Consider the following 12,094-nt stretch of genomic DNA (forward strand, 5'->3'; position numbering starts at 1 on the left):
CTGAGGCGTGTGAAGCCCAAGGGCCACAGACAGCTTGAAATCAAATCTCCTCCAGGAACCACTTCTTGCAGTGAAAACAGATTAATCTAAAAACTCAGCCCCGAGTGCTTGTTTAGTAACTTTAGGAGAGCGAGGTCCTCCCTCTGCTAATCTACGAGTCATGCTTTCACAAACAAGGACAATGAGAGGCAGGGGTGGAAAACAGGCAATAAACTCCTTCTGTAAATAAAACTTCCAGCAGCACAGTGTATCCCCACATGCCTCATCTCTGCCATGCTCCATTGCTGCAGTGTCCTTCAGGGTCAAAATTAAGCAGCCCCACAAATCACTTGGAGTGCAAACCCCTGGTGCTCAGACATGGCAGAGCAAGAATTCCTGCTCCCCCCATGCACAGCCTGAACTGCTTCCTCCCAGGGAAGCTTGGGGGAGACAAGCATCAGGAGGGAAGTGATCATTCTGAATGATTCATTCCTCAATGCACCCTTCACTCCCACTTCTAAAGAACAGGACTCACAGTTTCAGAGCTGCCCCTTTCTCCTTAGGGCACACCTTGAGGGAACCGACAGGTAAAAAAGCCCCAATTCTCTGCTAGTGCTTCAGATCAAAGCATACAAAGAATAAGTCCTTTTTCAACGTTTTTAATCAGAAATATTTCCCCTAAAGAGCATCCTTGGACATGTCCCTGCTGTTTCTGTGATCACTGTGACTTTCAGCTAAGGCTTGATGGGCTACTGCCCACTGCTGACAGTGGCCACGCCTTGTGAGTGGGGTGATTTCCACTGTGACTGGAGCTCTGCCAACTCCCAGCTCCATATCCACTGGCTTTGGGGAACTTTTGCTGCCTGTTCAGCACATATTCCTACCAGAGGAAAACATGGGCAGCAGCAGCAGCCTGTGGAACATGTTGTAAAGGAAGACAAAAACATCCACTTAGCAAGGAGCACATTTTCTTTCATATCACAATGGCACAACATCACACATTTGTTGCCAGTGTTGCCCTTAGTTTGGCCACTTGCATGCACTGTTTCTAACCCTTGACCTAGTTCTCTACATCTGAAGTGAACTGTGTTTTAAAAATCACAATTTGAGTTCAGTTATGTCCTCTGAGCTACTAACACCTCGCCAGAAATTAGTTTCTGTTTCAGTTTTCATTTTAAACCTTCATTTCAAGTAATAGTATGACAGAATGTTGGTAAAATGCGCTTGTTGAACAGCCTTCAGTTTGTCTTGAATACAATTTCCATGAAAACTTGGAAAGAACAAGTATTTCCCTGTGATAGCAGTGAGAAGGTAGATCTGCTCACACCACATGAAACTCCCACTGCTCAGTATTTCAGCAGAGCAAAGGGAATGCAGAATGAGCACACACCCCCAAATTAGCCTTAATGTGGGTACAAACTGCTGCCAGGATGTTGCAGGAGGGTCCCTAGACCCTGTCCAGGAGCTGACCTGCACAGAAACCTGCACTGCAGAGGCTCTGGCTGTACCCCCACAGCAGCCCTTGTGCCCTGAGCCACGCTCACACTGCAGCAGCAGCACCGTCCCCAAAGGCTCTGCACTGGAACCACCACGGAGATGGATCCTGCACACACGGCTTCCACTTGCCCTAGAACATGCTTTAAAAAGACAGGTATTTGTTAACACCTGCAGCTAATCCAAGCTGCATGTCCAGGGCCAGCTCTCCCTTCGTGCACACGGTGATTCTGAGAGGAAGGGGATGCAGATTTATCTCTGGCAATCTCTCAAGGGAGGCGCTCCCGCCTCCAGCCCTGGATCCGAAGCCCTCCCCAAGCCTTGCAGGTACCCTGCTCAGACTTGCAGGCCATTAGCAAAGGGGCAGAGCTGGCTCCTTTGAGACAGAAAACAAATCTGCTTCTTGTCTGACTCTGCTTCTCTTCAGCAACGTGACAATTAACTCGACATTGGAATTGTCAGGGCAAAGTCATTCTGAGCGTGGGTCTTGGATTCAGACACCATCACCTCCCTTAAAAACCCCACCAAAATAAAGCCCCTGCATTTAAAACTAATCAGTCCTTCTAAATCCCTGTCAAATACCCTTTTATGCCGTGAGCAAATAATTACTTTTCTACAAGGAAGAAAGTATTAATTAAGAGTATTCATCAGACTCTTATTCTATAGGGTTTATCTGCCACAGGTGTCAGCCAGAGGTGAGAGACGGATTAGTGTACAATCAAGGGCCTTCCCAGTTAAATCTCCTCCTTGTGGTTATCTGTTAATAACAAAGTTGTCACCAAAAGAAAGAATTTAATAGTTTTAATTGAGTTTAATTACTTGGAAACGCCTGGAAAATGGACCAGCTTGGTTGTAGCATTAAAAAAAAATAATAATCAAAAAAAAATTCAAGGATACAAATACCAGGGCCACATGTTTGAACAAAAAGTCTGTGAGAATAATCATCCTTTAGTTGTAACATTTTATACCTTGATCAAAATTTGAGACGTGAACAAGACTTTCCCAGAATAATGGGAAATTAACCATGTGTATGAGTTCTAGTTCAAGTAAATTCATGTCTTTTTCAGGAAAAAAACCACATTTCACTCTTTTACTAACTACACCTAAGTAGCTTAGCTTGCAATTTTATCTCTTTAATAACACAGGCTTCAGCCAGACTGAGCCTCTCAGAGCTTTCCCAGTGAGAGGGAGTATTTGTAAGAAAAGTTGTTTAAAGTAATGAAAGTATTTGAGGACCTAAAAACCATTTTCAGGAATGATTTACTTAAGGGTCTACACTTCTGGCTTTTTTGAAAAGGATCATCCCTTTTCAAATAGAACCTCTCGGTATTTTTAGGGTCCACACTTTTTCCCACAAAAATAAAGAAATTGTTTATGAACACATTGATACATCCAGGTTTATTAGACAATCTACTGAATTTCAATGAACAGTGTCAACAGACAGCACAGTGTGACCTGGTGGGAAGTCCATGACAGATGGAGAGCAAATAGAATTAAATCCCTTTTCTTCAGACACCTTTTTATATTCACCCTTCCTGTGATTTAAGGGGCACTTCTAAGTATTCCTACTGTTCACTGAACGACTCCTTTTACTGTTGTGTCTCTTCACATAAGGTTGGAAATAATTCCAATAACCAAATGGGCACACAGGTCACTAAATCCTCCCATTTAGGGGCACACAGAGGTTCTCCCCCCTCTCCAAAGGAACTGTGCTTAGGGACAGGCAGCAACCACCACACTGATTTATCCAGGGTCTGAACCCATCAAGTCTGAAGTGGATTCCTGTGGGAATACTGTACTTAAATACAGGTTAAAAGCTGGGCCATTATGCTTGAGGATAAATGAGAATTATTTTTATTTAGTAATACAAAAGGTTCATGACCAAAAACCTACAAACAAGCTCTTTTTGCTGTACATGGCATGCATTTCAGAAAAGGGAGTGGAATTTAAACCAAATTAATCTTCATTTCCTTCCCCTCAGCACAGGAAAGTCACTGTATTTCTGTATGAAAGCCCTTGATAGCCCAGTGAAAAATACAAAATTTCTGCAAAGCTTGGTGGAAACACATCATGGAGTGTAATCCTCAGCACAAAGCCACATTTTGCACATGCAGCTTCCTAAAATAAGTCATGTCCCCTTGGTTTTTTGAACTTTTCCCCTTAAAACTTCAGTCCCAATTCAGCCACACTGGAAAGCTGAAGGTTCCCTCTCCTCCAGCTTGTTTAATAAGCCAGCATTGTTTCTGATACGTATTTTATGTCCAAAACAATCCTTTAATAGTCCCAAACACCATGAGTGCAGCCTGCTCAGAGCTCCTGCTGCCCTAAGCCCCAGGACAAGAGGTGACATCCAGAGGAGCTCAGAGCATCTCCTGTGCCCCCTCCAACCTGCTGGGACCTGCTCTTGCTGCTGCTGCCTCCCATCAGCCAGCACAGATGATAAACACAGATGTCTGCTCCCGAAATACTCATTGGAAATAATCGAATGGCTGGAATTATTTACTCCCTTCTCTCCAATAATGAGCTAAATAATTGATATAGCAGCATGTCTAAAGTAACAGACTTCTTTATTACCTGCAGTGATTGAATGCTTTTTTAATTTAACTTAAAAAGGCATTAAACACAAGGTTTAGCCTCCAGTGGGTAAAAAAATCTCCAACTTCCTCAGAAAATCCTTTCCAAATTGTATTCATCTTGACTTAATCCATGATCTACTGAGTGAATTAGGCTCTATTTGTTTTGAAAATCTATTTTATGGAGTTCCAAGGGCTGTGTTTTCCTTAGGAAGGGCCCATTCTGCCTTTCTGAGCAGGATGCCTGCTAGCAGCCCTCAGCAGAGGCCTCTGCAGGTTTTTAACGTCCCAAGGTGCCCCACACATATGACTAACAAAATGTAAATAAACACAGCTGAGCCAGAAAGAAATTGGAAGGTTTTCTCATTAAAGAAATAAAATAAACAGATGTCCTTAAACACTTTGGCTCATGTTTGTCAAAGGAATGGAAAACTCTCAGATGTTTGAACAGCAGTCATGATATAAGGCCACATCTCAAGCGAGGGAAGAGGGAAAAAAGCGATGCCCTGGCACTCAGAATTAACTAATAGTTCTCAAGGGAGGCCGCTTTTGATTTGAACCTTAGCAACTTCTACAAATAGTTTTTAACAGCCCAGCAATAAAATGGGGTTTTATTCCTTCTCAGTTTGTAAAGTAGTAAAGGACAGACTCGGCCATTAGGAGCATGAATCACCAGCAGATTTGATTAAATCCCCACGGTGTTCCTGGCTTTAGGGTCCTGGGAGAGAACAAAGCAGGGAAAAGCACAAGCTACTTGAAGCAGTCAGTGAAAGCAGGGAAGGGAGGAAAAAAAAAGAAATAAAAAATCAAACCTAGGGTTTTACAAGGATCTCGAGTAGAGCCAAGGAGGAACTTTTCAATGACTTTTTTTTAAATTGTAAATTATAATTCATTTAAAGGACTTGTTATAAGAACATGTAACAGCCAGTGAAACTTTTGAGGAATAAGGTTTCTTAGATCCACAACATCATTTCTGGTGAGAACATGACAGTCCAGTTCACACCCAGCATTCAGCAGCTGTAACATTCGTTTCAATGCTAGAAAATCATATTTATGTCCTCTCCTCAACTGGGCCAAGCAGAAACTTTTTCTACTCTGACCAAAAGGTCCTGCTATGATTGGGGGACCCCTCCTGGGTCACTGCAGTCTCTCAGCAGAGAGGCCAAGCCCAGGCTGCAAAGCTGGGTGCATGTCCTGCCTCACCCACACCTGTCTGCCTGCAGCCTCAGGAAACCTCACGCTGCCACTTCTGAAACACAAAAGCTTTAAAAAACGTCTCACAGAAAACCTCTGCTTCCAGCAAGCACCTCTGAGGACACTGCAAGGCCTCAGTGACTGCAGAGAGGCTGCTCCTCCTAAAGCCACCACAGAGCCCCAGGTCCCAGGGACACAGAGTCACCCAGGGCAGCTGAGCACCTTCACTGAAGTTAACCAACACCCAGAGCACAGCTTTGCACGACTCTGGTTTCAAACCAGAACATAATGTGCCTTATGATTTTTTGCAGTATGTTTTTTTCTTAGTTTGAGCTAATTCCAAATGCTGAACAATCTCAGAAAAGGTACAGCTCTTGCAGGGGATTGTATAGATCCGAACTCCCAGGTATCAGCAGACACTGTCAAAGTGCTGATAAAGCTCCAACACAATTCAAGAATTTAGACTGTCCTGTGTGATCAAACCTCCAAGCCCAGACTAAAAGAAAAAAAATCCTTGTCATTTGATTCCAGCATTTTGGAGTATCTTGCATTTAAAGATGAATTTTAACTCCAGTTTTTACTTTACTCACAAGTCATTTGGACACTTCAATCCCAAGAAGTGATGCAATACAGAACAAGAATACACAGAACAATACAAAATACTAAGAAAAGGTATTGGCTTCACAGAGCTCCCTCAACCTAGGGAAAGCAACACACCCACTGCTCCCTTTTTTCCTGATACCAGTCCTTCAAAAAGCATGAGAATGAAACTGCAGTCTAACACTTGAACAAAAAGTTCTGCATCTCTTTCAGTCTGAGAAGTTTTAAGGCTTAGACAACACAGGTTATGGAACAAGCTTGCAAATATCCCAGATGGAGAAAGAGGAATAGAGTCATGCTTATTTTTGGCACAGGACTGCATGCAATCTCCTCATATTGTTTCTGAATTAGTACCACCAAATGAGATTTTCCATGCTCACCTTGCTCTGTCAAACAAGTCCCTTGACTTTTACCCAACCCCTGTGAAAGCCCAGCAGCCCTGTTATGGATTTTGAACCATTTTTCTCATTGTGTTTAGTCAATAATTTGGGGGACAAACCTTTACTGCCAAGGTAAAGCCTGCAGCCATCTCCCTGCACACCTCAGGGGTTAAAGGGGCTGGATGGACACCTCAACAAGCCCCAAGGGTCCACATCTGCTGTGGTCTGTAGCACATGGTAAATATTCTGCACCCATACAGTGATCAGAAATCTGCAGAACAGGTTTTAAAAACCCTCCTGCACAGAATATCCAGGGTTACCTGCCTCTGGAACTTTTGGGGGGTTGCCTTTTCTTGTCACCCTATGGCAAAGACATTAAGACCAAATTTCTGTCAACTCTGCAATCCATGAGCAACAGTTAAGGGTCTGGGAAGAGAGGACAAAACAGGAGCAGCCTTCATTCATGCTTCAGCTTTCAGTAAATTTTGGGTTTTAACTGCTAACTGATGCTGTGAGCAAAGAATTTTCTGAACACCTGAGATTAACTCTCAATGCCCTGAGGAGGCCAGATCTATGTGAAGAGCCACAGAGAAAACAAAGAGAATTTTCACATGAAGTCTGGTCAGAAAATACGCATTGAACAATTAACTATTAATAACATGACTTTTTGTGAGTTCTTTCTCCTCTTCTTTTCTATTTTTTTCCCCTCATTTTCTGGACAGCTCCCTGTTGCTGGCATCACCAAGGAAGGGGCAACACACACAACCATTCATGATTAAGTAGCTAAAGAAGACAGGAATTTAGACCCAAATCTCTGAAGCTGTGGTTAGTGTTCCTCCTCCCATCTTTCAAAAAAAATCACCCCAGAAAGTGGTGTTATCCTTCAGTTTGAAGCACTTTACAGACCAGTTCTTTGAGCACCTGCAGCTCCACAGTGCAACAGACAGGATGACACTGGCAGATAGATCTTGGCCAGGAAAATGTCAGGATCACATGGACTGACACCTTTTCTGGAGAAAGACACAGTGAACCAAGGTCTCTATGTGTGAGATTTAATTATAAGCATATGCTTGTCTAATTACAGGTGTGTGATTTTTTTATGGAGCATTTTGGTTTTGATAAGTAATTTATTTTGAGATAAAATAGTAGTAGTGTACTTCCTACACTACTGAAGTAAGAGATTCTGAAACTATTAACCTCTGGTTGCCTCACTTGTACTTGACAGTTTTGAATTGTGCTACTATTTAACAGTTCCCAGCCTGTCTGAATGTGCTGTATTTCCCTCCTGGTTTAAGGTCTGTTCCAAAGCCCACCAAAGCCTCTGGTTGTCTTTGGATCAAGCCACCAGCCTATAACACTTTTACAACACAGCCATTTCCCTTACAGGAGAGTCCTGAGGAATTTAATACTGATGAAACAAATGAAGAACTGCAAAGAAAAAAGCCCTCCTAGAGGAGTTTCTCAAGGAAACTGTTGAAACTTAATAGAAAAGGTGATTCATTCTTCCAAAAAAATATTCCTGTTTATATCATATTCTCAATTAGTATAAAGGAAACAGCCAACAGAAGCCTCCACACAGCAGATTCCAACTCTACACCTCTGAACGTGTGCAGGAGGCAGCAGGTGAAGGCATCTGCTCCAGAGGCTCTGTGCTAGGACAAAATCAGCACATTAAGGGAATTCTCCACGTGAACACAGCAGCCCCTGCTCAAGGCTAAGCTCCACCACAGAGCAGATCTGCACACCCTAAGTTTGTTTCCTGATCCTGCCTAATTCTTTCTGGAGTTCCTGGGCAGTAGGTCTGAGCTTACACAGGTACACCTCATTCTTTATGTTCTCTGGGAAAAGCAACCACTTCAATTACCTTGTACAACATTTGTCTGGGCAAATCCCTGCCTGGAAACACGTGCTTGGTGTTCAGAGGGTGCTGCTAGAAGTGTTAGCAGCATTCCAAGTGCTGCAGTAGACTTCCACACCACAAACACCATTTTATATCCTTTACAACTGTGCACATCTAAGAGTGAACAATAAATCTATCTTACTAATTACACATTCAGCTTGTTATAACCATCGTAAAAAGGTACAGCTGGTAAAGCCATGAAATTATGTCAAATCATATTTCTGCTTTCTGGAGAGAAGCTGGGTTATTTTCCAGTCTCCTGATGAAACTGAGTGCTCAAAGCCATGTGTGGAAACAGCTGCCAGCTAGGTCATCCACCTTTAATTAGGTAATGATATTGTCTTTTTTCCTACCTATTTAAAGGTGTTTGACATTCAGTAATTCAAAGTGACTTAGGTGTTTATCATAAAAAGCTGCCTTAGGAACAAACTGAAGCATGAGGTACTAAATCCAAAAGCCAGTGTTTTCTCCTTAGCAGCCAAGCTCAGGCTGTTCAGCCAGTTATCTAAAAGAAATGGAATTGCCTGTATTTCAAAGAGGGTATCTAAAGTATGGTCAGCTAAATATATTTCTGAAAGCCCCTTAGAAATGTGAGCTTTGGCAGCTCCGTGGGAAGCACAGCCAGTTCTTCATGGCAACCCAGACCGAGGAACACAAAATCTCTCTGAAAAAATTGTCTGAGATTCATAAGAAAACAAAAAAAGTCTAACAAAAAAAGTGTTAGCTTATTCAGGCAGGAGTTAATGGAGCCTGGCTGCTGGATGCTCTCTTGCAGAGGACAGACACTGGAAGAACATCCCAGCAAGGAGCAGCTGAACAACACAAGCTTTGGAAAAACAAGGGGCTACTTGCAACATGAAAGGGAGGTAAATTAAATTCTCACATGTTCGGAGGAAATACCACAGGACACGTTTATACAAATATGTCTGAATAAACCAGGCAGCATCTGCTTGAAAAGCTGTCTCATTAGCTGCCCCCACACTTCCCCACACAATTTGGCTGGACAAGCAGTAATGCTAAAAAAATGAAATCTTACCTTCCCATATCTGGATGCAAAGGTTCCCGTGAGTAAGGAGTGAAAAATAATTATGGTCTCATCCAAATCCCACACAAACACACGCTGTGATGACAGATGGGGTGGAAAAAAGAAATATAGTTACATATTAAGCAACTGCAAGAACAGGTTCAGTCAGGAAATATGTCCTGTTGGACTAGAGATTTTTAAGATCTCAAGCCATTTGGAGCACTGAGTGTAGATGTTTTGTGACAGCAGGCAAAATGACACATCAGGAATTTTGGAGCTATGTGTGTGCTGGCCACCCCAAGAGCCTGCTCTCCTGACAACCTCAGAAATCCCCTGTTGCCCATCAAGTCAGGGGAACAAAATATCAGACTTACAAAAACCCCAAAGGGGAAAAAAAGGGTACATATGAAGAACAGTTTGAGATGTTGATAACACAGAAACAGAGGAATTGTTTTGCCTATTTGTGCCTGCAGGTCCCAGCTGTATTACTAATTTGGTTCTGTCTCTTGGATTTGCTAACAGAGGCAACTGCTCATCTTTGCTGGATGTACCAAAGGAATAGAAATTCAAGTTATTACCTCAATCTCACTGTCAGCAGTAGGGGAAGGGTCGTTGCTTCTTTTTGACCGGGCTCGTACCTTGCCATCTGACCCTCTGTGCTGTCTGTCTGTCTCTGTATCTTTTGCTGGTGCTGTTGAATATTCCCCTATTAGGAGAATAAAATTCCATTGTAAACTTAAATTTTGCATTGTGTCACTGTACTTAGAGCATCAAACCTTTCACTGAAAAGCAACAGAAAAACTGTGAAAACACCATGAAAAAAATCTTTCTCTTTTCACACCAATAGTGTTAGAGAAATAAGCTTTAACTCTTGAGATTTGTTAAAACAATTTCAAAAAACACCAAAATCTCACATATGTTTTTAAAAGGACATGTCACTTCAAAAAACCTTATCAAAATTTTAATTGTAAATAAAAAACTTTTGGAATTTAGTCCCCCCCCTTCTTTACAAAGACAGAAATTAGAAAGGCAATAGAAACAGAATCCAAGACCAATTAAACTTCTGAATTTTTTTTCAAAGCTTTTTTTTTTTAATTTGATGAATGCTAATTATTAAAAATATACTTTCAACATCAACTTTTATTTAAAAATACAGAACTAACCTGTCCAGCCTTACCCCTTTTCTCAGAAGACAGTATTTTAGATATAAGTGAGAAAAGACAGTTTAAAAGTTTAAAAGTAAACTTCCCATGTATAAAGGATCTGTTTTGATTGGCTTGAGTTTCACAGACCTGTCTGGGTTTCACTCACCTTATACTGCAAATCCTTTTCAAATATATTTTTCTTTTCACCTTGCTAAGTTGTGGTCTCTGCAACTTCCTAGAATAACCACACTCTTCTTCAGAGAAGCTGGGATTGTGCCCAAGAAGCCTGTTTGAAATCATCCCTTCTCAAAAAGGCTGAGATAAGATCTAGGGAACGGAAAATCCTCCAACTGCTTTTAGAGAAGTTTGTGATCGCTTCTTTTTAAAAAACAATACTAGTTTATTTTTCCTTTAGAGCAACCACATTTGTTCAGATTTGTTCCTTAAGTCAGCAGACCTTCAGTGGGTGTGTACAGTGATCATCCACAAATTGTGTGGTGTTTTATACAAATGTTATTGCACGTCAATGAAAACTGGCAGGGAGTGATATCTGAAGATTGCTCTTGAACAGGACACTGGGGAATCATAATCCACCAGTAATTCCATAAACTACTTAAGCTTTGAAACTTTAAAAATTAGGCATTCAAAGAGAGGACACAAAATTTGAAGCTTTTTTTTGGCGTGGAATTCATCTTGAACTTTGATATTAGACCCACAGTTTGTGTAGATTTTTTAAAGAGAGACTTTCTCTTGATGTAGTTGTTTATGAATGCACAATATTACATGTTGTAAGAGGTGAATATAAACCTTGTCAAAGACATGGGCTAAAAAGTCACCAGACATTGAGGAAAATGAGAATTTTTCAGAGCATGGCTGCTTGTTTTGAATTCATGTGAGCCCTCAGTACTGATCTGAGGTTGGAATGTCACTGTCTTATCTTTCTGTACTACCCTAGAGGAGATCAAACCTCACACACTCATGAAAACAACACAGCATGGTTTTAGAGAGCCTGGATACTCCAGCCTCACCCCAAACCCCTGTGTAAGAGCTGTTCAGTGCTACACAATCCGAGCTATCAATACGTATTTTTAAAAACCCCAACGAGAAGATGACAGTGTTTGTGTCTCCAGGGAGCTGCCAGGCTGGGAGCACACGAGAGGCACCTACCAGAGAGGGATTCTGTGCTCTGGCTGCTGATGTTGTGGGCAGAGTCCTGCAGGGAGTAGGAGGAGGTGGGGATGGCCGAGGGGCTGATGCTGTTGGCAGACACGTACGGGGAGCTGTAGGACGAGCTGTAGTACTGCGAGTACTGGCTCTGAGGGAAGCTGGGGTACGACGAATATTCCTTGGAGGGAGAGAAAGAGACATCTAACTCGCATGTATCTGCTTGTATCTTACAAACAAGCAAGCCACCACAGAAGCAATGAAGAGCTTTCACTGAAGAACTGCATTTCATTCACTCAGGAAAGTACATTCTGCTTCTCCCAAATGCACTCCTATTCTGTTATGACAGATTAACCAACAAGAGGTCAGAAATCTGCCAAGTTCTGTGTTTTTTTAGAGGATTTTAGTTACCAGTGCTAACACATTTTATATGACAGAGTTGAACAATTTTATGTAAGAGTGAAGTAGGGCAGCTTTCTGAAAAGGGCCATGATGGAACACATCATCTTTGTAAACAACAAAATAACTAAGAAATTGCAAGAATTGAATGAATAACTGGGTGAGGGATGGAGCAAAACGGGCTGCATTTTCCCATGATCAGCAACATCTTCTGATCAGCTGTTAGGCTAAAAAATGAAAAG

At 41.9% G+C, this 12,094-nt stretch overlaps 1 protein-coding gene across 11 annotated transcripts in view; it reads right to left on the reverse strand.

Moving 5' to 3' along the window:
• EYA2 (EYA transcriptional coactivator and phosphatase 2) overlaps positions 1–12,094 on the reverse strand; it is an 86,725-nt gene that overhangs the window by 15,660 nt on the left and 58,971 nt on the right. For all 11 annotated transcript variants that reach the window (XM_063404576.1, XM_063404581.1, XM_063404582.1 and 8 more), the window contains 3 exons: positions 11,457–11,634; positions 9,723–9,850; positions 9,157–9,240 (listed from right to left, as the gene is read on the reverse strand). In XM_063404576.1, the coding sequence (XP_063260646.1) occupies positions 9,157–9,240; positions 9,723–9,850; positions 11,457–11,634 (390 nt within the window). The remainder of the gene's footprint in view (positions 1–9,156; positions 9,241–9,722; positions 9,851–11,456; positions 11,635–12,094) is intronic.

This window comes from Prinia subflava, chromosome 8 (genome assembly GCF_021018805.1).
Source record: "Prinia subflava isolate CZ2003 ecotype Zambia chromosome 8, Cam_Psub_1.2, whole genome shotgun sequence".
Taxonomy (NCBI): Eukaryota; Metazoa; Chordata; class Aves; order Passeriformes; family Cisticolidae; genus Prinia; species Prinia subflava.